General features: G+C 37.9%; 1 protein-coding gene across 7 annotated transcripts in view; it reads right to left on the minus strand.

The window, feature by feature from the left end:
- RYR2 (ryanodine receptor 2) overlaps window positions 1-26,975 on the minus strand; it is a 794,036-nt gene that overhangs the window by 263,251 nt on the left and 503,810 nt on the right. For 6 of the 7 annotated variants that reach the window (XM_077998277.1, XM_077998275.1, XM_077998268.1 and 3 more), the window contains 4 exons: window positions 22,860-23,019; window positions 20,757-20,904; window positions 5,272-5,480; window positions 2,726-2,900 (listed from right to left, as the gene is read on the minus strand). In XM_077998277.1, coding sequence (XP_077854403.1) covers window positions 2,726-2,900; window positions 5,272-5,480; window positions 20,757-20,904; window positions 22,860-23,019 — 692 coding nt within the window. The remainder of the gene's footprint in view (window positions 1-2,725; window positions 2,901-5,271; window positions 5,481-20,756; window positions 20,905-22,859; window positions 23,020-26,975) is intronic. The other variant, XM_077998259.1, reaches the window with a different exon arrangement.

Raw genomic sequence — 26,975 nt, forward strand, 5'->3', positions numbered from 1 at the left:
TCTATGATAGAGATACCGATACAAAGTTCGAGTCAGTTTTTAAATTTTAAAAATTCTATGAAGTACACAAAGTCGAAAGCCAAAATTGTTCAAAACCATGTGCCACCGTGATACCCTTCAGAGCCTGTCTCATTATTGCAATGGTGATTGGTCTCTGCGACTGCATGGTACCATGAACATTTGTTACGTGCTTAAACAGTATGGATGAGCATTCTGCAAATCTGTGTTATTATCTGAACCACGTATCATACAAACAGAACTCACACATGCATTTAATTTTTTTAACATCCAAAGAAAGGAAGCATAGCAGTCAAGTATTTTTAAATTAATTAATAATTATATAATTAATATCATATAATTAATAACTATATAATTAATAACTAATTATATTATATAATTAATAACTATAAAACCAATTAAAAAATGAAACCTAGGTCACATTCATAATAGCAGCCCGTGTAGACAGATAGATAACACCAATAAAAAGCCTTCCTCCTACCTTCCCACTAATACTTTGACATCCCTAAAAATAATATCAGAGAAACGGAGACAGGTAGGGGAGGGTTAGAGCACTAATTTCACCACCCAGAGGTAAGTGTTCAAAATAGATATTAAGGGTACAAAAATAGTTAGAAAAAAATGAGTAAGACCTAATATTTGATAGCACAACAGGGTGGCCATAGTCAGTAATAATTCAGTCATACATTTTAAAATAACTAGGAGTATAATTGGATTGTTTGTAACACAAAGGATTAAAGGTTGAGGGGATGGATACCCCATTTTCCATGATGCAATTACTACTCATTGCATGCCTGTGTCAAAACTTCTCATGTACCTCATGCATATTAGACTTACTATGGATCTCCAAAAAGTAAAAATTAAACATTTTAAACATAGATATTGAGTTACACAAGTAAAATTCCTATTATTTTTGCAAATCTGTGTTATGGAAACGATGTTCATACCTGCTCAGAAGCTAAATGAATGAATACAAAACTTAATACAAGCAATGAACTGGCTAACATTTTGAAGATCAGTGACAAATTTATATAGACTATCAGAAATAGGCCGGAAGTGGCGGCTCACGCCTGTATTCCCAGCACTTTGGGAGGCTGAGGCGGGTGGATCACCTGAGGTCAGGGGTTTGAGACCACCCTCACCAACATGGTACAACCCCGTCTCTACTAAAAATACAATAATTAGTCGGGTGTGGTGGTGCAAGGCTGTAATCCCAGCTACTTGGGAGGCTGAGGAGGAATAGCTTGAACCTGGGAGGCGGAGGTTGCAGTGAGCTGAGATTGTGCCATTGCACTCCAGCCTGGGCAACATGAGTGAAACTCTGTCTCAAAAAAGAAAAAAGTAAAGAAAGAAAGAAAGAAAAAAATACTGGTTGAGGTAGGTATATATCTTAAAATCCAAGACTATACATATGCAAATATATTTACATTTTTATATGCAAATATATCACAGGATATATTCGAAAGCCATTTTGAAAAGAAGTGTTGGCTTATCTTTGAAATAAGGTTATTATTACTATTTTGAGACAAGGTCTCACTCTGTCACCCAGGCTGGAGTACAGTGGTACAATCACAGCTCACTGAAGCCTTGATCTCCCTGGGCTCAAGTGATCCTCCCACTTCAGCCACCTGAGTAGCTGGAGCTACAGGAACACGCCACCACACCTGGTTAATTTTTTAAATTTTTGTAGAAACAGTCTTGCTATGTTGCCCAGGCTGGTAGCAAACTCCTAGGTTCAGCTATCCTCCCGCCTTAGCCTCCCAAAGTGCTTGGGTTACAGGTGTGAATCACCATGCCAGGCGGAAATAAGATAATTATACAATTTTTATCAGCTATTGTTTTTTTTATATGCTCCAGAGTAACACTATCCAATAGAACTTTCTGTGGTGAGAGAAATATTCGCTCTCTGCATTGTCCAGTAGGGGCATCCCTGGCAACCTGTGGGAACTGAGCCCTCCAAATGGTGACCAGCATGACTAAGAAACTCAATTCTTAACTTTTTAAAATTTAGGCCGGGTACGGTGGCTCATGCCTGTAATCCCAGCACTTTGGGGGACTGAGGTGGGTGGATCACCTGAGGTCAGCAGTTTGAGATCAGCCTGGTCAACAGGGTGAAACCCTGTCTCTACTAAAAATACAAAAATTAGCTGGGCATGGTGGCGAACGCCTGCAATCCTAGCTACTTGGGAGGCTGAGGCAGGAGAATCACTTGAATATGGGAGGCAGAGGTTGCAGTGAGCCGAGATCACACCACCGCACTCTGGCCCAGGCGACAAGAGCAAAACTCCATCTCAAAAAAAAAAAAAAATCAAACTAATTTAAATACAAAACAGCCCTGTGTGGCCAAGGCCACCTAACTGGGAGCATATCGCATCTCAGAGGAGTAAATGTCTTCCTTGCTTCACCAACACCCTACATCTTTTTTTTTTTTTTTTTTGAATACAGTCTCGCACTGTTACCTGGGCTGGGGTGCAGTGGTGTGATCTCGGTTCACTGCAACCTCCGCCTCCCACGTTCAAGCAATTCTCCTGCCCCAGCCTCTCAAATAGCTGGGACTACAGGCGTGTGCCACCACACCCGGCTAATTTTTTGTATTTTTTAGTATAGATGGGGTTTCGTCACATTGGTCAGGCTGGTCTCGAACTCCTGCAGAACCTCCGCAGAGTTGCGGCAAACTTAAAAACAACACAAAACATAGCAGACTTACCGTCGCCAACATCAAAGTCCTTGAAAGCCAGTTCTGAACCTGAATCATCAAGAAGGATTTCACCGTTCAGTGTGAACATCATGGTGTGTTCGTTCATGTCAACCATACAGCCCACGACATCGCCTGCTTGCCAAGAGCGCCCATAGTGTTCGTTGCCCTGATGCCACCGCTGGGCCTATACAGAGGACAGAAAAGTCCCTTGTCACAGACTAAGACAGGAAAATAGCACCCACCCACCACTCTGTCACTACTTAACAGCAGCGCCTTCTATTAACACAACAGCAGGAGAAACTGCAGCTGGCATATCTGTCTACTGCAATGTCCTAAGCAAAATGGAACTGTCTGGGAATTCTAAATTCCTACCTAATATTAACATGGTATATTATTGAATCTTGAAAAAAAAAATCCAAAAGCTATTTCATGATTTTGAGAGCCCATTATTTTAAAAATCTAATCTCACGTACTTTCTGCTGAAAGAAAACTTATATGCCTTTAGAATATATTATTTTTCTGCGACAATGAATGTTTCCCAGAATATGGTTTGTTTTTCTCTCCTCCCACAAATACAAATAATTATGAGCTAGGGAATCAAGCTGGGCATCTGTCATTGAAAATGATAGTGTAATTTTCATCTATTTCAAAATAAAATTTCATTCCTTAGAACCGATGGCACAGATATTTCAACAAAATGGTAATCTAGAAGCATTTCAGTGACATACTAAAAGTAAAAACACTTCAAATCAAACCTAAAAATATCCTTAGGATATCTGCTGAAGTAACAAGCCAAAAATTGAATATAGATGCCAACCTTTTCTTCTATATACATAAAGTGAAATCTCATATTGTAAGTACATTTGAAACACAGTTTTGATAAATGTGACTTTTGGATCTACAAGCATATTCCATTGATTTATAGGTACACCTGAGTTATGTGAATTATTTTCTCAGATAAATCTTTTGACTTTTTCTTAAGCCTCACCTGCATTGTGAATTGGTATGTTACCGGACAGAGTCGCCAATGCAGAACGATGACATAATTCCTCTCAATATAACACACTGTCTTTTTTAAAAAGTTTACATCAGGTATCAAAAGGCATAAAATGCCCAACCCACTTACCTGGCTGTAGTGTTCGCCTTCCAACCCCACCCACCCCATGCCTGTTCCCAAATCGGGAGTATCCTTTCTTGCCTATAATTTGATTGGGAGTAAAGGTTATTTTAACTTTCCTCAGGATACTTCCCACTCTGGTTCATTACATCTGATCTTCAGGAGATGTAAACCTAAAGCTACCTTTTATCTGTTATTTTATTTTTTAAGTTTAAAGTTTGCTAATTTTGACCCCCCCAAAAAAAGTGTTAAAATTTTCTATTTGAAATTTAAAAAAAAAACTGGATTCAGGAAATGTGATGTTTCAGAACTAAGTGGGTCAACTGCCCTAATTTCAAGCCTGGAAAGGCTTTCCTCAGAGGACATTTCACACCAAGAAATATCCAAATGTCAAATCTCTTCATGATTGCTTATTTATTCCAATTTTATTTTTCTTAGTTAAAAAGTAGCTTTTCCCCCCTCATGTGAAAAGGAATATAAATTCACTTAAAAAATAAAAAATAAAAACAAGACTTTAAAAAATCTATGATTTTACCAATCAAAAGTGACTATTATTATCCTATTGTGGCTATAATCATATACACACTGTTATTGTTATTTTTTTGTTTGTTTTGAGACAAGGTCTCACTCTCTTGCCCAGGCTGGAGTGCAGTGGTATGATCATGGCTCACTGCAGCCTCGACCTCCCGAGCTCAAGCAATCCTCTCACCTCAGCCTCCTAAGTATTGGGTGAAACTCTGTCTCAAAAAAAAAAAAAAAACAAAAAACAAAAAAACCATGCTTGGCTAATTTAAAATTTTTTTTGTAGAGATAGGATCTTACTTTGTTGCCCAAGCTGGTCTTGCACTCCTAGCCTCAAGCTATCCCTCTGCCTCAGCCTCCCAAAGTGCTGGGATTACAGGCACCTGGCCCATATTACTAATCAAAATATTTTACATATGTAAAACAATCTTTAAACATTTATAAATATATAACAAAATAAACACCTGACCAGCTTCCATCCAACTTAATAGAAATTACTAATAATGTTGAAAATGAAAACCATTTGTGATTATAAACAACACTGCTTTAAGCATTGTAGCTATTACATGTTTCTACAAACATATCATTAATTATAGCTTAAACTCCTGACATGGAATCGCTGTATCAATGTATATGCATTTTTCCTCTATATATGTATCTTTAACATTTTGATAGACAAAGATGATTTATCTTTTGACAACCATGGAAAAGCAATGTCTTACTTGGTGAATTTCACCGTATTCATGTGTTGTGGGGAAGGGTTTTGAGATTATGAGGACAAAAGCTTTCCTATGAAATATTTTTTCCATGTTTGTGCTGTGGAAAATACTGGTATTGTGATGCTACCAAGAGGAACAGCAGAGGAGACAAGCCTCCAGCATGTACAGATGACTGGTACAGGGCAAAGCCCACTCACCTTGAAGCCATCAAAGGCAAAGGCACGTTCATCCGAGCCGAGCTCCTGATCCGGTTGACAACCAGGCCGACTCCAACCAACTCTCATGTCTCCAGCAGTGACCGTCTCAAATTCAAAATACCACCGTCCCGCCTTCACTGCGTAAGTCTTCTCGGCACGGAAGATTCGGAACCTTTCCCCAGTGCCGCTGCACACTTCGGCTCTGGCTGCTGGGAAATGGACAGAGATTTCTGGTGGTCATTGCATGGGGAAGTGAAAGAGAAGGAAAGATAACATAAATAACAGAAGGAAAGATACATCATGACTTTAGTAATTCAACCTTCTGGGATGATGATAATGATACCTTCTTATCTTCTTTCCCATTTTACCAAGTGCTTTCTTATCTAGGATCAGCCACTGTCAGACCAGCTGGGTGAAGTGGAAGGCGCCAGGGCTTGCACTGAGAGACTGGGGAATGAGCCTCAGTAATGCTGCCAGGGTTGGTGGCGTTCCCTCCGTCAGCCTCATTTTCAGGAGGGAACGACCTTTCTGTAGAACAAAACCCAAAAGTGCCTTGGTGCTTTGGTTGTGGAGGAAGAGATGGCAAGAAGACAATAAGAAAAAAGATCTGAACTGCTCTGCATAAGAAATGAATAGACATTTATGGGTGAGAGAGAAGAGAGAAGATGAAGCAAGGAAGAGAAGAGAAACAGAAATAAGGGAAAGTTGTAAACAGTGGAGAAAAGTAACAATAGTATCAATAGTAAAAATTTCCCTACAGGTTGGTGATGGCTAAGGAACTCAAATGTGATGCAAAATTTTTCCATTCTCGCGTACATCTTCACTGTGATCTGCTATACACACAAATGCTGTATTTAAAAGATCTGGGGAAAATAATAAAAAGGTCAGCATCCAACATTAGGACCAGTATGACGCAAAAGGGGGCAAAGTATCTGCAGGAAATGAGATGCAGGTGAGACTGAGAGACAGAGGGGGAAGCCTCAGACTGAGGAACCCAGAGCCAGAATGACGATGAGAAGGTAGGTCCCTCTGGAATCACAGGAGAGAGGAATGAGTGTTCATTGAATTGATATCTCAAAGAAGGTGGTCACCTCAGCTAAGATCTGAGTTAGATGCAGAGGAGGAAAGTGCAGACTTGACCAACATCACACAACTAAAAATGGTAGAATTCGGGAGCTGCTTCATGTTACAGCCCCTCTTCTTCCTACTTTGCCTCCAATAGCTGGCACAGAGTTACTAGATACTGGTTAAATGCTAGTTCTCAGCCAAGTATGGTGGCTCACAGCTGTAGTCCCACACTTTGGAAGGCCAAGGTGGGAGGATCGCTTGAGCCCAGGATTTTGAGACCTGCCTAGGCAACATAGTGGGACCCTGTCTCTATAAAGAGTTTAAAAATTCGGCCAGATATGGTAGTGCATGCCTGTAAGTCCAAGCTCCTCAAGAGGCTGATATGGAAGGATCACCTGAGCCTGGAAGGTCGAGGCTGCAGTGAGCTATGTTCATGCTACTGCACTCCAGCCTGAGTGACAGAATGAGATCCTGTCTTGAAAAAAAACAAAACAAAACAAAACATAACAAAGAAAGAAAGACAGAAACAAGTTCCTATTTGTCTCTCCTTAAGATTTGGGAAAGACCTTATGCATAACAAAAATTTAATAACAGTTCAATCATTGACTTGGCATGATCAAATTAGAACTATAAAAATAATCTATATAGGCCAGGCACGGTGGCTCACGCCTGTAATCCCAGCACTTTGGGAAGCCGAGGTGGGCGGATCACGAGGTCAGGAGATCGAGACCATCCTGGCTAATGCGCTGTAACCTCCTCTCTACTAAAAGTACAAAAAATTAGCCGGGCATGGTGCAGGTGCCTGTAGTCCCAGCTACTCCGGAGGCTGAGGCAGGAGAATGGTGTGAACCCGGGAGGCGGGGCTTGCAGCGAGCCGAGATCGCGCCACAGCCTGGGCAACAGTGCATGACTCCATCTCAAAAAAAAAAAAAAAAATTAATCTATATAAACACTAAAGGTTGCCAATACACATACAGCTAGGTCATATGTAACAATTTAAAATTAGATTTTTAGTGAAGACAACACGTCTGTAGTATGAGATGGCTCCCTATCACATGGGCTTAATTAATGAAATGATCAATAACGGCTTTTTGATAATGGTGGTGGTGATTGTTGAATGTAGAACTAACTGAACCTGCTGGCTAACCCTTCAGAAACTAGCTTAAGTCTCTGAATAAGAGAGAGAAACATCTCTGTGGTTAAGGGTAAGTTCTCATGCCTATTACTTAGTAACTAAATATGTTTTGAAAAACAGGATTGTAAACTTTGTCTTAAGAGAAAAAAAAATTCTATCAATTTTATGATATTTAAAGGTAGTTTGTGCTATTAAAAAAAACTAAAAAAAGCCACTGGGCGAGGTGGCTCACACATGTTATCCCAACACTGTGGGAGGCTGAGGCAGGCAAATCACTTGAAGTCAGGCGTTCGAGACCAGCCTGGCCAACATGGTGAAACCACATCTCTACAAAAAATACAAAAATTAGCAGGGTGTGGTGGCATGTGCCTGTAATGCCAGCTACTTGGGAGGCTGAGCAGGAGAATCACTTGAGCCCGGGAGGCAGAGGTTGCAGTGAGTCAATATCGTGCAACTACACTCTAGCCTGCGGAACAGAGCAAGACTGTGTCATAAAAAAAAAAAAAAAAAAAAAGAAAGAAAAAGAAAAAAAGAAACTACTTCTCAGTGCTGCAACACTAAATAAACAGGAAAGTCAAATTTTTATTCAGAGTTAATATTTCCTCAAAAACAGATTACTGCTAAATTGTTTCCTTAAAACATGCCTGTACCCTTCCCTAAATGAATCTAAGAGATATTAAATAAGAGCTATAAATTACCCAAACATTTGGAAATTATTTTTCACAAATTGCACACCTTGTAGCATCAAGCACCTGAGCCACAAAGTAAGTGCTCCATATATAACTGCCAAACTGTATCTAGAAACAAAGACTCTTCTGGGCTCCGGATATAGGAGCCCAGACAAATACCCAGACAGGGGAGCATCCTGTCAAAGACACAGAACCCTCCCCCAAACACCCTTATGCTTCGCTCCATTTTAAACATGATAGATTTATATGTTTGGTAGGCAATCACAGCTCATGTAAGTGTGTTATACAAGTAATTTTTATCCTGTTATAATGAATATAATAATAATGGACATTTAAAAATGAATAGTTGGGAGATATAATCCTGTCATACATTATGAAGTCTGTTGGTATTCAAAGTAGAAACAATTCAGGAATTATATTATTAACAAACACCTCAAGATTAAGGCCAACGACTGAGAAAAGTCCCAGTACCTCTCAGGCATGACACACCACCAATGACCTAACTAGGGCCTAAAAAGGCCTAAAGTAACCATACACTCTGCTCTCCAAACAAGACAGCTAAAAAAATATATGCCACTAGAGGGCAGTCAAGATCTAACTATACATTAAAATCATAAGTTACAAGAAGATATAAGGAAAAGCTAAAATTTTATACATATCTAGAATCTTTTAGGACTAATGATAATACTTTTTTAAATTATTGGTATTAATCAGCCATCCTTTCAACCTTCTGGTATTATTTTGGATAAAGCAATTCAAATCTTGATTAAACCTTGTAGTAAATAAGAATAAATTCCATTTTCACATGCTTTAAAATATTATTGACAGCAATACTCCAAAGATACTACAACTGAAATACAGAGTTCACATTTTATCTGCAATACGTAAGCATTCTCCTAAGAGAAAATAAATTATAATTCTGATTAATTACATAAGGCTTGATTCAACTTTTTATGCCCTTGACTTTTTTTAAATGTCAGCAACAGCAGTATAGACTATTTTAAATTAATGTTTTTAATCTCATCTTAGTGATAATCAGACTGATTTTGCTTTATGCTATAAAATCTCTCAACATCTATCTTTTATTTTTTATTCCCACCATCCCTGTTCAAAAAAACAATTTTTCTAAAGCCTCCCAACTGGTCTATCTCCAAGCACTGCCCCCTCCAATCTGTCCCTTCCCACTGTTGCCATAGTTATATTGCTATTGTAAACTGTTATCACACATCAAGCTCTTGCTTTAAAACTTCCTGGGGCTGGTACTCTTTATACAAATTTAACCATATTTCTTAGCTGAGTTTGCAAGATATTCCATATTTTGTCCTAATCCTTCTATCTTCATCTATGTCTGTTGTTCTCTCTCCCATCTGTACCCTATATTTTATCCTAAGTGGACCATCTACCCTTCCTCAACTCTTTCTATACTTAACCACATCAGATGTACTTTCTTTCTAGTACCAATAGCCTTTCTGACACTAATCTCTACTTGTTGAAATTTTGATCCTTTCAACATCTAACTCTGAAGACATTTTCTCCCTTTACTGATTCCCGATCCTTTCAACATCTAACTCTGAAGATGTGTCTCCCTTTACTGATTCCTCCCATTGGAAAATTAATCTTTCTTCTTATGTCTTTTCCATACAGATCACCTGTGTCCTTACTATGAAGCATGCTGTTAAATTCTGGCATAGGGTGAACAATAAACCTAATCTCAGCTTCTACTGTAGAATATGCCACTCTATTCTCGTTGCTCACTGTTCACATAACTTTAGTAAAATCAAACCTTGTCAAACAACTGTCAGTGGCTCTGTCTCTAAATTCTTAAAATACAGAGATCGTGTGATCCCTATTTTTTCCTCCTTGTCTTCTCATTTTCTTATACATTCACTCTTCAAACTCATTAGATTCCTTCATTCTTCCCTTCCTTACCTGTATAACTTTCCATACTTTCTTGCCCTTATTAGCTTTTCCCCTACTTGCTCTGTTAACCCCAATTACTGTCCAATTTCGCTACCTTCACTGAGAACATCTGTACTTGCTCTGCTGAGTTTGCCAGAAAACACATGCACAGAACAGACTGGCACCACCAACTCACAGGCTCTAACCTCAATGGGACCATCAATGTTTCTCCACAATGTGTTTATCTGTTTGCAGCTTGCTCTCTGTTCCATCCCACAAAACAGCAATTTTTAATCTTTATTGCTGAGTAACATCAGCAGAAATGGTAGAGAAAGAACGTCCAAAAATTCTCTTCTCCACAAAATTAATGAGAACACTGGCAAAAAAGTTATGCAAATGAAATTTTTCACAGCTCCGGAAATTAAAGGCTAGCAAAAGCCAGGGAGTGTTTATTTGACAAAAATGTCCAAATGTTGGTAAGAACAGCAAACTAGTGATGTTTGAATTTGCTCCTGCCCCATCACACCCTCTCTCTAATTCCAAGGCATATTGAAAACTAACAGCCCCTCAATCGTAGTGAAAATCAGCCACCCACAAGCCCTTGTAGTGGGCAGAACAGAGCTGGAGTTCATCCAAAGCCCAGTTCCCAGATAACTGTCATTATGTTCCCTTTTCTGGAAAATTCCATCGGTAAGACTTGTCTTTAATCCACTTGACCTAAAGCTTGCCCAGTGCAAATAGTCACTTCTCCAAGGACATTTGCTGAAAATCATCTGAGGCAGTTTGTTAGCCTTGCAGCTCTGTGAGGCAGCAATAACAGTTGAGGCAAACAACAACTGACCAAAAGGTTTGAAAGGAAAAGCTGGGGAATGAAATATTCATAGTGGGATGTGAGAAGCTCCAACATATTCCTGGGACTCTAGAAGGCCATGCTCATGCCCAGGGCTGTGCATGTATTCAGGAAAAACCTGAAAAAGCTTACACCTCTGAAAGACCTTGAGGCTCTGCACATGCAGTAAGAGAAGGCTAATGTGAAATTGTGAATTGCCTGGTTGAGTGTTGAAGGCATGTGCCAACATGCTCACGTCACATTGCCTTTCCTTCGGTAAAGACTGGGAGACCTATCGATCCGAGGCATTTAAAGCAGTCTCTGTCCTACCATTAGCTGACCACGAAGCTAATGAAACTAAGACTTCAGTGGCCACCCATGACAGGCAACATAGTCTGTACTAAACCAGTTTAGAAAAATTACTAAGGAAACAAACAACCATGACAATAAACACAACAACAAAATCTGAAATAGGGGTGAAAACAGAGTTGCCAGATTACATTGTTTAAAATGTTCAATTTTTCACAAAAATTGTGAGACACGCAAAAAGACAAGAAAGTATGTCCCATACATAAAGGGGGAAAAAGCAGTCAACAGAAATTATTCTTCAGGAGGCCGAGATGTTGGGCTTATTAGACAAAGACTAAGTTAGGTATCTTAAATCTGTTCAAAGAACTAAATAAAACCATGCGTAATGAGCTAAATAAAAGTATGAGGCCGGGCACAGTGTCTCATGCCTGTAATCCCAGCACTGTGGGAGGCCGAGGCAGGTGGATCACCTGAGATCAGAAGTTCAAGACCAGCCTGACCAACATGGTGAAACCCCGTACCTACTAAAAGTACAAAATTAGCCAGGCATGGTGGTGGTCCATTTCTGTTCTGCCCACTCCAGGGGCGTGTGGGTGGCTGATTCTCACTACGATTGAGGGGCTGTTGGTTTTCAATATGCCAAGGAATTAGAGAGAGGGTGATGGGGCAGGAGCAAATTAAAACATCACTAGTTGCTGTTCTTACCAACATTTGGACATTTTTATCAAATAAACACTCCCTGGATTTTGGCCAGTCTTTAATTTCCAGAGCTATGAAAAATTTTATTTGCATATTTTTTTTGCCAGTGTTCTTATTATCCCAGCTACGTGGGCGGCTGAGGCAGGAGATTTACTTGAACCCGGGAGGTGGAGGTTGCAGTGAGATGAGATCACGCCATTGCACTCCAGCATGGGCAACAAGAGCAAAATTCCATCTCAAAAAAATAAAGTGAAAAATCATGCTTCACCAAATAGCATCAATATCAATAAAGAGGCAAATTATAAAAAAGAACCAAAATTTCTGGAGTTGAAAAGCACAGTACCTGAAATTAAATATACACCAGAGGGCTCAACAACAGAGTTGCACTGACAAGAGTCAACGAACTTAAAGATAAGTCCATTAGTCAAGCATGAAAAACAGAAAAAGAAATGAAGAAACATAAGGAGAGTTTCAGAGGCCTAAGGGATACACTCAACCATACCAACATACACATAATGAAAGTCACAGACTATAAGGAGAAACAGAAAAGAGAAGAAAGAATGAATAAATAATGGCCAGAAGCTTCCCAAATTTAATGGAAAACATTCATTTATACATCTAAGAAGTACAATAAACTTTGGGGATAAATTCAAAGAAATTAAAACTAGACACATCATAATCAAACCGTTCAAATCCAAAAACAGAGAAAGAATCCTGAAAACAGTGAGAAGCAACTCATCACACAGAAGGGACCATCCAAAAGATTGATGTCAATGTCTCATCAGAAAACATGAAGACCAGAAGGCAGTGGGATGACATATCTGAGTACTAAAAGAAACAATAATTGTCAGCTGAGAATTCTATACCCAACACATCTTTATTGCTCTCTTTTTTTTTTTTTTTGAGACGGAGTCTCACGCTGTTGCCCAGGCTGGAGTGCAGTGGCGCGATCTCGGCTCACTGCAAGCTCCGCCTCCTGGGTTCACGCCATTCTCCTGCCTCAGCCTCCTGAGTAGCTAGGACTACAGGCGCCCGCCACCGCACCCGGCTAATTTTTTGTATTTTTAGTAGAGACGGGGTTTCACTGTGGTCTCGATCTCCTGACCTTGTGATCCGCCCGCCTCGGCCTCCCAAAGTGCTGGGATTACAGGCTTGAGCCACCGCGCCCGGCCTCTTTATTGCTCTCTTCAAGACTTCTAATCCAGTCCAGCCTTCCCTGACTTCTACTCCTTAGGAAAATAAATTCATTTTCTATTTCAACCTGAAATAATAATTGTACAGTAGATTGCCCTCAGCTTCCTTCTGATTTTCCCTGTACACAGGTTTTTGCATCGTCTTCAATCTTTACTTCTTTCATACTAACCTTAGGGGAACAAGTGTTGTTCTTCCTTTTATATGAGGCCAATCCCTTGACCTGTGTTCTGAATTTCATTCCCTTCAACCTTCTCAGAGACCGCAGCTCATCAAGCTCCTCTTACTCTATTTTCAACTTCTCTCTCTCCCTTGGTGTAAAAATATCCAAATTTCTTTCATTTAAAAAATGAAATCTTTAACCCTCTGTTTCTCTCTAGTAATAGTCTCACGTTTATATTTATATATGTAATTGAATCCTGGTATATTTGTTGAATTGTCTCACATGCACCTCAAACTTAAGATGTTTACAATAAAACTCAGAATCTTCCCACTACCCCATGTCCATCTGCTCCCATTCCTGTGTTCCCAACCAATGTGTATGTAGTTAACATCTATCAATCCAGACACTATCTCAGATGCCTCCTTCGTCCTTCTGCTGATTCTACTTCTAAATGCCAAATATATTTTTCAGTTCACAGCATTGCCAAAGATAAGGCCTCCAACACTCTTCATCTATACTTCTTTTTTAGTCCCCAAACTGCTGTCCTCATCTCCAGTTTTGTTTACATTCAGCCTTTTTCCTAAAGAGCCACTAGAATCATTCTTTAATTAAAAAAAAATCTGTTTCAACTCCTGCCTCCTCTATTTGATCTGCTGCCACTTTTCTAACTCCACTCTACATCTGGTCATGCAAAGCGCCCTGAAATTCCCATTTGCAATCCTCCTTGTGTCTCTAAGGCTTACATATACTCTCCTCTCTGCCTGAAATGCATGAACCCAATTGACTTGGCTGTACCTACTTTGGTGGTTTTAAAATATGTCCACGAATACGTTAGTACACCTCCATTCAAAAAGTGTGGGCTTCATTGAGTGGTTCACTTCTAACAAACAGAATATAATAGAAGTAAGTGTAACAAGCATTGCAGCATCCTCGATGTACTCACTCTTCGATTTTTCATTCTGGGGGGAGTCAGCTTCCATGTGAAGGCACTCGAGCATCTCTATGAAGAGCTCTGTGTGGCAAGGCTGTGCCCATCTGGCTGTGTCTTCTGCCAACAGCCAGAGAGGAAGCGAGTTCTTTAGTCAACAGTTACGCAAGTGAGCTGTCTTAGTATTCACTGTTCCAGCTCCAGGGAAGACTTCAGATGACTTAAGCCCTGGCCAACTTAATAGCAGCCTCAGAGAGACTATGATCCAGAAGCAGAAGCACCTGTCACTCACGTTCATAAACCACAAAAACTCTGAGATAACAAATGTTTCAAATGTTTGTTATTTTTTAGCCACTGAGAGGTTTTTTGTTTTTTTTGTTTTGTTTTTTTTTTGTTTGTTTGTTTGTTTTTGGTGGGAGGGAAAGGGGCAGTTTGCTGTATAGAAATAGATAACTAATATACCTCCTCTTTAAAGATTTCCCTCATATCACCAGGCTGAGTTAAACTCTCTGTATTACGACTGTTGGGCTTAACACTTACATTGTATGGTAGTGGTGGCAATTTAGTCTATTTTCCCTGTCTACATTGAGAGCTACATAAGACAAAAACTCTTATTCATCTTTCAATTCCCAGAAGTAGGCACAGTAGATGTTCCATATCTATGTATTAAAATAAAATGGAGTGGCCAGGCGCGGTGGCTCACGCCTGTAATCCCAGCACTTTGGGAGGCCGAGGAGGGTGGATCACAACGTAGAAGTTCAAGACCAGCCTGGCCAATATGGTGAAACCCCCGCCTCTACTAAAAAAAAAAAAAAAAAAAAAAAAAAAAAAAAAAAATTTAGCCGGACATGGTTGCAAGCACATGTAGTCCCAGCTACTCGGGAGGCTAAGGCAGGGAAAATCACCTGAACCGGGGAGGCGGAGGTTGCAGTGAGCTGAGACTGCGCCACGGCACTCTAGCCTGGGAGACAAAGCGAAACTGTGTCTCAAAAAATAGTAATAATAAAATTTTAAAAATGGAAATGAGAAGAATTGCAAATATGGAAGTAAAATGAAGTGCAGCGTACATTTTATAAATACAGTCTCCTTTTCTTTCTTCTTAAAATTCACACAATTCAGAAGAAAGTAGGTACCCATAAGGTAGCTTATGTTGTCCACAACGATGTTAAGAAGATGAAATTATTAATATGTAGTAGCTACAAATAGTCTAAAACACTGTATGTCATCAGAATAACATCTCAACATTTTACTTATCTGGCATCATTCTGGAGTAAAGTTATCTCTAAAAGCAAATGTGTCATGTATCACTAAATATAGTTTATGCCTTTAAGTGACAATATCTTTAAAATATAACCATCATTGATTTTTTTCTGTCTGGCATTGTAATGCATATCTCTATGTACAGGGGAAAATGTACTCCTTTTCTTGGATACTGACCATAATTAACTCTTTTCTTGAAGACTCAAGGTTATAATTTCTCTGAGCTGTAGTGTTTTCCCTTATTTTTAGTTATTATCTATAACTTTAGATATTTATTATTATCTTAAGTTATTATCTATAAGTTTAGAATTGAGTCACCAGACTTAGGCATTCTCTCTTTGTAATTTTCAATGAGTATCAGGAAAGCAATGTGAGAGTTCCTTCTAAATGCAGAGTAAATAACTTTCAAAATGTTTGATATTAAGCAGAGTGGGGTAGCGGAAGGAAAACGGGTAATTATATCCCTATTAAAACTATTGATACCAAAAATATAAATATTCATGTGTAAAGTAATGAAAACCTGGGGAAATCAAATGGTTGATGTGTCAGACTATAAAACCATGTGTGAGTTTTTTCCCCCAAATTTTATCATTATCATTATATAAGTATCTTTCCAACCTAAAAATATATTGATTGTCATCACTGCTACCTACATCCTCCACGGATGCACAATGTTAAAGATTTATAAAGCTAGAGGGAAGCTCAAGAACTCTTTGATTATTACACCCTTCTTTTGCCTAAAGAGGGTGGTTGAATCAAATATTTGAAAGTATGCAAAAACTCTATTGGAAATACTATATCATCACAAGGCAATGTTAGTGAATATTTGTAAGCCTGATATATACATTTGTTCATTAGAAAGTACATTTCATAGGTCATTTCAAAGCTGTGAAAGCAGGATCTCTTGACACTGTGATTGAACATTGACATTCTCCATAGGATGCCATAGTGCTACTCAATAATGCTGTGCGCTCCTAAGGTAACGTAAGACGTAGTCACGCATAACCACTGCAGATCACTCATAATAATCCATGATTGGTCATATGGAGAAACAAATACATGTCTGAAATTTTAACCAAAACAAAAATACATTTAAGATCAATTAACCTTTGAAAAGACTGATAAAATAAATTCATCCCTTAGAGGAGTGCTCAGGATAAAAAGAGAGAAAATGTCAACTACCGATATCAGGAATGAAAAGGGGGATATCATTAAAGATCCTACAGACATTAAAAGAATAATAAGAGCACATTAGCACAATTTTATGCCTATATATAATTAAATGAACGAATTTACTATAAAACGTAATTTATCAAAACTGACACAGGAATAAATAGAAACTCTAAATAGCTCTCAAGGTATTAAATACATTGAATTCATAATAAAATACTTTCCTATAGGATAAAACTCCATGCTCATGCTTTCGATGATAAATTCTATCAAATATTTGAAAAAGAAATAATATAGAATTAACACAAATTCTTTCAGAAAACAGGAGAGAAAATTTCCTTGGAAGCTATCTTTACATCAATATCAAAATCTAACAAAGACATTGTAAGAAAAATATTATACAGCAGTGTGTTGTCCATAAACTTAGCTACAAAAGTTCTAAGCAAAATATTAACAAATAGAATACAGCTCTGTGTAAAAAAGGACAATGCACCATGACTGAGGAGAGTTATCCTAGAAATAGAAAACTGGTTTAACATTTGAAAATCACTTGATAGTCATGATATCCACAGAATAAAGGAGAAAAATACATAATCTGTTCAATAAATGGAGAAAAAAGCACTTGACAAAATTCAAGACCCTATTTATGATAAAATCACCCACAAATGAAGAATAGAAGGAATCTCTTCAATGTGATAAAGGATATCTATAAAAAGCTATACTTCACATCATACTTAATGGTGAAACATCACAACTTTCCCCCATAAGGCAGAATAACCTCTCTTACCATTTCTATTCAACAGTGTTCTGAATTCTTTACCTGTTCAATAAATCAAGAAGCAAAAAAGCTATAACAATTGTAAAAGAAAAAGTGAGGTTTAGTTTTTGCAGACCTCATGATTGTGTATATAGAAAATCCCACTGAATTCACACACACACAAAAAATAGAACTGACATATAAATTTAGCCAAATCACAGGATATAAGGTCAATATTGCAAATACCAATTATATATCTCATATTCATGTACATTTGGGAAATGACATAAACTTTAAATAAATTTCACGTAATATTATCAAAAACATCAGATAAATCTAACAATGTATAAGACCTCTACTCTGAAAACTGCAAAGCAATGCTAAGAGAAACTAAAGAGGATGAAAATAAATGGACAAATGTACCATGTTCATGAATCAGTTGACTAAATAAGGCTAAAATATCAATTCTTCAGAAACCAACCTATGAATTCAACTGTAATCCCATCCAAATTAAATTAACAAGTTGAATCTAAATGTATGTAGAAATGCAAAAGAAGAATAAAAAAACCTTTATAAAAGATGAAAGAAGTTGGAAGACTTTCCTTACCTGATTTTAAGATTTATTTTGTGATAAAAATGAAGACAATGGAATATTAGCTTAAGGACAGACACACAGATCAATGGAACAGAATATACAGTCCAGAAATAGACTGACTTATGTGTTCAATAGATTTTGACTAAGATGCCAAGGTAATTTAATTTGCTAAGAATAATTGTTCCAACAAATGGTGCTGGAACAGTTGGATATTCATCTGTACAAAAAATGAACCTTGATCTTAACCTTACCTCATACACAAAAGCTAACTCACTTTAGATCATAGACCTGCAAGTAAAAGCTAAAATAATAAAACTCTGGGAGGAAACATAAGAGAAAATATTTTTGTTTATGCATAGGCAAAGATGTCCTAGGACATAAAACCCCCAACTGTAAAGGAAAAGAAATCATAAATGGACTTCAAATTAAGAATGCCTGCTCTTTGAAAGACCTCATTATGAAAATGAAAAAGCAACCTACAAATGGAAGAAAACCTTTCCATACCTGGCATGGTTCTTCTATCCAAAATACACTTTTTAAAATGCAATTCAGTAAAAAGGCCAACACAAATTAGAAAATATGCCTCAGCAATTATACTCTTAGGTATTTAGCCTAAGGGAAATGAAAGATTAATTATATACCAAGATTTGTATATGAATATTCATAGCAGCCTTATTCATAATCACCTACAATTGGAAACAACCCAAATCATCCATCTATGGGAGAATGGATAAACAAAGGGTAAATTATTACTATTAAGGAATCCCACTGAGCAACAGATTTTGTGATATACATGAAACATGCAAGATCATAAAAGCATTATGTTGAACAAAAGAAACTAGATATAAAAAATACATGCTAGAGTGATTATAATTATAACATCTGCTTTTATAGGTTACATTTCTATTTCTATTTGCTATAACTTAATGTGTAATGATAGAACTTACAAAGTGGTTACTTTGTTGGGAACACAATGAAACTTTCTGGAACGAAGAAAACATTGGAGGTGTTTTTGGTAGAGGTTCCTTTTGTTTCTACAACTGACGAAATTTACCAAACTGAACACTTTCGATGTGTACATTTTATTGTATGTAAGTTCTATTTCAATTTAAAAACATAATTATTTAGAACCAATTAACTTTCAGGGTGTATTCTATATCAGAGAATTTTAGAAGTCTTTCTGATTGCCAATTTTTGCCTCACAAGCCTTTTATTGTTTACTTTCTTCCCAGTGGTTACATGGACTATATACTCTTTGAGACAGGAATCTTCTTGGTATTTTGCACACCTAACAGCATCTGATTCATAACGAGTGTACCACATCTCTGTTGTTATAAAGCTAACCTCAAGATAGATATTATGTTAGCATTATGGATATTATTATTATTGCTAACAAGTGGATATGTCATTTAATTTGCAGCCAATAGAAGAGTCCAGTAACTGATAAGATCTGTCAAGATGTTAAGTATGTATTTGCTCAATTCAAAGGACTAAAATATGTCAGGATGCCTATGATTAGGATCCTACATCTGCCACTTTAAATGGGAAGACACAGAAGTCCCTGAATCTGAGGTTCCTTATCTATAAAATGAGCATAATACAAGTATCGCCCTCATAAGAGTTACTGTGAGGATTAAATAATAATTGTAAAAGTCTTAGAAACACTTATATAGCTAATATATAAATATTAACTATCATTATTATTTAAGATCCACTTTTATGTACGGGTAATGCACTGAAAATATGAGCCACTGGAATACATTTGGAATACATTTTTAAAACTTTCCATCAACAATTATAGGCACTATGATGAAGCACACAACCCTCATTTCTTTTTTCTCAATGTTTTGAAAATGGGTATTAAATTAACTCAAACTGCAGGAGCAAAGGATTAAAGAGTGGCTCATTCTATCTAAACTACATTCTTTTTTTTTTTTTTTTTTTGTGAGACTGAGTCTCGCTCTGTCTTCCAGGCTGGAGTGCAGTGGCGCGATCTCGGCTCACTGCAAGCTCCGCCTCCCGGGTTCACGCCATTCTCCTGCCTCAGCCTCCCGAGTAGCTGGGACTACAGGCGCCCATCACCACACCCGCTAATTTTTTTTTTTAAATTTTGCATTTTTTTAGTAGAGATGGGGTTTCACTGTGTTAGCCAGGATGGTTTCGATCTCCTGATCTCGTGATCTGCCTGCCTCGGCCTCCCAAAGTTCCGGGATTAGGGGCATGAACCACCGCGCCCAGCCTAAACTACATTCTTCAAAGGTATTATTTAAGGAAAATGTATTCTTTGCAGAACCTTTAAAAATCCATTGTGTTCAACACATAGTTATTGAGTACCTACTGTAATGTGTTTCCCTTAAAGCAAAATATCACATTAATTAATTCAATGTTGCCTGTACATGTGTGTGTACATGGCGAAGGTGGAATTTTGTAAAACACTAGCCTCCACTACAGGCTTATTTCCCAAATCTGCAAAACTCAGCTATTCTGGAAGAGGGCTGGTGGGCTGGGGCGGAGTCCAACATCATAATCAGGGAAGTACCTATTGATCTCAGACGCTTGAGGAAGATAGGCCCATTTTCTCCGCCCACAGAATCATCAGCATCCTAAGCCACCCCACTGAGAGATGGGTCTAACCCCTCAGGTGTTTTTCAGGGAAGAAAAGCCACTTGGATGAAATTCCACACCTAGACTAGAGGACCTTGTTTAGTACTCCCCCTTTTATTCGTTTATTTGGCTTTAAAGAACTACTACATGATCTTGCAACCGAAGAGGAGGAAAGTAAAACCAAAATACCATGGTCTTGATCTGGTGCTTCCAAGTTGTAACCGTACCCCAGCAGCGTGCGCACGGCCTCGCGGAGGCTGTCCTTGTTGGATTTCTTGGTTCGGTCATCCAGAAGAGTGTAGGGAACAAGGCGAGGATTTCTTCTGTTCTTTACGTCCTGCAGGGAAAAATTGGGTGCAGATGTCTAAGCAACACCAAGGGCTTTTAAAAATAAATAGCTACCAAATACATCAAACTTAAAATTCCATGAGAAAACCTGACCCTTCCACAATCCCTGCATTTTCCCAGGCTGCAAAGTTACCAAAACACTATCAATAGAAAAGATTCAATCAAATGAATAAGCACCTGTATGGAAAGCAGGCCATCTCCATAAGAAGGAAAAACAACAACAAAAAACAGCTTCAGTGATCTCTAACCACTTCCATCTGCCACGTTCACATGGCAAAGGACAATAGTAGAGAACACCCAATTTGCAAGTACAGTTCATGGACAGGGTTTTATTCCAAGAAGAGCCAAATTAGTACTGGTCCCCCCCCCCATGGTTTTCAGTCAATGAAGAACTTAAGGCTGCTTTCCCTTCTTCAGAAAAATTCCAGCGTGTTATGGATCCCCCTTCTATGTCCCTAATTGAAAAATATGCAATGTGTTGAATCCATCAACCAGTGAAACCCAGCAATGCCAGGGGCACTAAAATGACTATAAAACTCATAACTTGTCTATTGTAAAAGAGGCTCCAATGTTAAACTGTGGTTAAAATGTGTTGACACACACAGAGAGAGAGCGGGCTATCTTACTATCTTGGCAAAAGGATGCTTAATATCAGAGTACAGAACTCAATTCCATGCGATGGGGGAGATGCATCAACTCCTACAAGTGTGTAGGGCAATGCCACTTTGCAAGTTACTTCTTTCCATTCACTCCCTGAGACCAGTTGCAGTATTTGCTCAAGTTTCCACATTTCAAGAAGTGTAATCAATTCTCAATACTTTAATGTAAACAGGCATTGGGAGGCTGTGGATGTTCCCACCACACCTCCCAAGGGTTTAAAAAAAAAAAAAAAAAAAAAAAAGCTATGGAATCAGACAGGGGTTGTTCTGGTAAACCAGAGAATAAATACTGTGGTGGTGGTGGTGTTGCTGTTTTGTTGTTGTGTTGTTATTATTTGGAAACAGAGTCTCACTGCAGCCTCAACCTCCTGGGCTCAAGCCATCCTCCCACCTCAGCCCCCTGAGTAGCTGGGACTACACGCATGTGCACCATGCCCAGCTAATTTTTAAATTTTTCGTAGAGACAGTCTCTCACTATGTTGCCCAGGCTGGTCTCAAACTCCCAGGCTTAAGCAGTCCTCCCACCTTAGCCTCCCAAAGTGCTGGGATTACAAGTGTGAGCCACCACGCCCAGCCAGAAATACTGTCTTGTCTTTTCTTCCTTTCCTCTTTCAGGCAAATTAGTACTGAATACCTAATCCTGAATACCTTAATACCCAAATACCTGAATATCTACTGATGCCTGGAACAAAATGATCTGCAACAGTAACTCAGCGGTGAAACCGGAACTGATGCGAGGCTGTTTATGGTCTTTACCCCTCTTGGTATGACCCTGCCTCCCTTGTGCAGAATGAATTGCAATTTGAAGTCAGCTGCCCTACCAAGGTTGTTATGTACATACATGTAATATATCCTCAAATCACCATTCTGAAAACCAAATACAAAGACTGAATTCTGAAATGTATGTGGCCCCAGGGGTTGTGAATAAGGAATGGTGCACCCATTTTATTATCGTTTTATCCCAATGTTCTTACATTTCAAAAGTTTCTCCTAAAACACAGTCTCAGAGAGAGAAATACCACAAAACCATATTATAAGTCACCAATGTAGTATTATATTATTCATCATGTGCCTCACATGTGTTCGCTATTACAGTCAGAGCTAACCTCATGTAAGTTCTTCAGTCTAGCACTAAACAGGTGTTTTAGTCCAAATGTGCACTGTGTGTGATCTATATGATACGAGTTCTAAAATAGTCATTATTTAATCCTTCCTGTTACAAATTATGCTAATTCCCACTTAAGTAAGTCTCAGACCAAATGCTGTGGAGCTCATTCCCACGCACCTGCTGGATGCCGTAAGTCCAGCCCTGCCGGATTCGATCCCGCGCCCACACATTGTGTGCATTTTCTGCCAACTTGTCCACCATTGCTTCTTGAGACGGGGTGAGTTTGATAAAGCTCAGGTCCATAGGGGCGGGCTTGTATCCACTTGTCAGCTGGTAACTACAAATCAGAGACAAAGACATTTGTATATAATTGGCCTTTTCATAAAAATCCCTGTAAACATCATTTTCTGGCCCTACCTCATTGCTGTTGTCCCATAAACCACAGTGGTAACCACTGGTGAAGTACCAGACAGCAAGCCGGGGTTCCTTTCACTTTAGCTAATAACTGATCAGAAGGAAAAGCCACATAATCTTTGTGTTTTCATTTTTACACCAATAAGACAGAAATGAGACAACTTACCTGTCTCTCAAAGATGAAAAGAACCTGTCATTGTTTGTGTTCCTAATAGCTGAAGCTTTTGTATAGTCTAAATCAAAATATTGGTTACTTATTGAAATATGTTAGAGATTTCTCTTCCTGTGAAGTCCTCATTTTTCTTCAACTGTTAAATATTAGATTAATGTAATATTTATTTCATAAATCAGTGTATCCTTCAGATACTATCTATTTCTTATTCTACAGGGAAATTTAAATGTATTTGTAATTTATTTCCTTATTGCCGTTCCTAGCTACATTATTTAGGAAGCCTTTAAATAAGATAGAGACTAGAAAGTAAAGAAAATCTCAGCTATATAATCATCTAAAATCTGATTGCATTTTATTTCCCTAGAGTTCAAGGATCTCTTAGCAGAGACTGCTTCTATATTCTAGGCTGGAGAGAGAAGGTACTATCATAATAAAACAGGTACAAGTTTTAATTGTTGGAAGAAATACAAAGTCGAAAATATTAACTTTTCAACCCACACATATAAGGGCAATAGTACTGCCCTGCTCCACACAGAAACACAGTATTTCATTCTATTTAACTACTGAGATTGGCACAAAGCCTATTTTATGACTGCTTTTCTTCCATTCTTCTGTCACTGTTGTATTCCCCATTATTGACTATACCTTGAGGTCAGGATCTGTTTCTGATTCATTTTTCTAACTGCCATTATCCTCAAAACAGTTCCCAGCAGATAACAGCTTTTTCATATATAGTTGTTGAAATAATTAATTTTATTTACCAAATTAACATAAACATAAATGCATCTTCAACTCAAGAACATTCACTAGGTAATTATGCTAAGTTACAAAATGAATTATTAAAACGTGAGAAAAGGCTCTTAAAAATAAATGTGAGAAAAGGCTGGGCACGGTGGCTCACGCCTGTAATCCCAGCACTTTGGGAGGCCAATGTGGGTAGATCACATGAGGCCAGGAGTTCGAGACCAGCCTGGCCAACATGGTGAAACCCAGTCTTTACTAAAAATACAAAGGTTAGCCAGGCTTGGTGGCAGGTGCCTGTAATCCCAGCTATTTGAGAGACTGAGGCAGGAGAATCGCTTAAACCCAAGAGGCAGAGACTGCCGTGAGCAGAGATCACGCCACTGCTCTCCAGTCTGGGTGACAAGAGCAAGACTCCATCTCAAAATAAATAAATGCTTTTGAAAATAAACTACAAATTCTCTTAAAAATAAACTACTACTCTGGGCTACGACTGGCATCATTACAAGGCAAGCTCCTTGAAAGCAGGGAGTTTGTCCATTTTATTCGCAGTGACCCCCCAGCACCTAGAATAGTGACCAACACATGATAGGCATTCAGTAAAAATTTGTTTAATGAATTAATATATTACAGCAATAAATAACTTTTTTTAAGGTTGAATTCAGTTGGCTTTAGCTTAATTGCTTCTATTTTACTACAATACATCCCATATATTATAAGTAATTTATCTATAGGCAGGTGTGGTAGCTCACTCCTGTAATCCCAGCAGTTTGGGAGGCCAAGACAGGTGGATTGCTTAGGGCCAGGAGTTCAAGACCAGCTTGGCCAATATGGCAAAATCTCATCTCTACTAAAAAACACAAAAAAATTAGCTGGGCATGGTGGTGCACACCTGTAATCCCAGCTACTTGGGAGGCTGAGGCACAGAGGTTGCAGTGAGCTGAGATTGTGCCACTGCACTCTGGCCTGGGTGACAGGGCAAGACTCTGTCTCAAAAAAAAAAAAAAAAAAACTGTAATTTGTCTATAGACAAAAAAAGGTAATTTTTCTGTAGACAAAAGTTTTACAAATGTTTTGTTTTGAGTAGATTATAACAATTAGGACAAATTACTGGTCTATGTCTTTCAATTTACATTCATAAGTTAAATTTATGGACATTAAATTTTGTTCCATTTTAAATAAAAACTGTTGTATGGGCAATTAACTGTAGCTTTTGTTTTTTAATAAAGAAGCCATGTGGGAATTTTTTTTTTAACAACTCATATAAATCATAGTATTTAACAGATTTCTGACATTTAAATAGGCAAATCTATAAACTGTAATCACAGCTGAAGATGTAAGTTCTTATTTGGAAAGCATTTTCTTTTATTTTAGAATATATATAGATATATTTATGTAATTAAATTTTAAAAACCCAAAACGTTAATATATATATTTTACATATCATATATTTATGTTTTTGATTTTTATTTTTGTTATTTTTTGAGGCATGGTCTCTCTTTGTTGCCCAGGCTGCTCTTCAACCCCTGGCCTCAAGCAATCCTCCTGCCTCAGCCTCCCAAACTGCTGGGATTACAGGCATGAGCCACCACTCCTGACCTGGAAAGTATTTTTTTTTTTTTTAATTTTTCAAGAAAAAGCTCCCAATACATTTCAAATGCACCAACAGGTAATCAAGCTAGCATAGTCTAGTTTCCAAGTTCAACAGTTTGCTGGAGGCAGCCTCAGGTTACATGATGAAGAGCCTAGTCTCCTGTACTTCCTTACCTCCCCACAACTACTTCTCACTACCCACAACTGGCCCATGGTCACCCAGCACAAGCCAGCACACAATCTTCTTTCACTTTCTAACAGCCTTGATCCCATCCAGCAGCCACAGAGGCCATACACATGCTGAAGTTTCGATATCCACCTGTGAATCATTGATTGGAACCATTGCTACCCTCATGAGGGATACATGCATTTCCAAAGAGGACTGATACTTTCTGGAAACCAATTTTTAATGGTAGACTTTCTAGCAATATCTCACGGAACGAGGAACTACTTTTGAAAGGTGGAAGGTGGGAAGGAGGTCCTCCCCCATAAAAACTTATAGACAAGTTCTACTAATGTGTGAAGCTGGATAATATTGACATAATCATTCCTCTTTATTTTCTATTTTTTTTCTTCCCATGCAGATTTCTTCTAGAATTGCTTTCATCTGTGATCTCAATGAAAACTTATGGAGATGCATTTGCATCTGTTGAAGTAGTCTGACAATTTGTTCACGTTTATTTTCAGAGGTAAACTGTAACTTATTTTACTTTCTTTTCTCTATACCCTTGTACAAAAAAGGATTTGAAGCTTAGAATTTTTTTTTAATGGCTAATAATCCCATCCAAATTATAGTTACAAACTCTCACTTCACCTGAACCTTTTTATTTCCACCTCTTTTGAACAACAAATCATTTGTACAGTAAAAATAAATATGAATATCTATGAAATTCATGGACTTGAGCCAACTATAATGGATAAAACTATTGATATCATGAATATTTCACCAATATGAATTAATGGTAACAGCAATAATTTATAAAACTATTTTTCTGTGTGTAGTACATTCTGACAAAGAAACTAAGAATCAAATCGTTATATAAAAATGAGATATATTTAAAAGTAAATAAGTGTACTTTGACAAACAATGTTCATTTCACCTTATTAATACAATTTAATTAGGTACACAAAGGACAACCAACGGCTAATATGAATTATTACCTTTTTGTGGTTAAAAATAAACAAAGCCTTTGAATCAAATGTAATTCACATGAATCAGAAGCTGAATAGTTTCAAGTAAAATTTCAGATTGATTTCTAAAAAGTTAAAGTAAATAAAAAAATACTAAAATGACTCAGTAAAATTTTATAGCCACCAAAATGGGAAAAAGTCATATTAGTATATTAATACAAAAAAACATATTGCTCATATTA

The sequence above is a fragment of the Macaca mulatta genome, chromosome 1 (genome assembly GCF_049350105.2).
Source record: "Macaca mulatta isolate MMU2019108-1 chromosome 1, T2T-MMU8v2.0, whole genome shotgun sequence".
Taxonomy (NCBI): Eukaryota; Metazoa; Chordata; class Mammalia; order Primates; family Cercopithecidae; genus Macaca; species Macaca mulatta.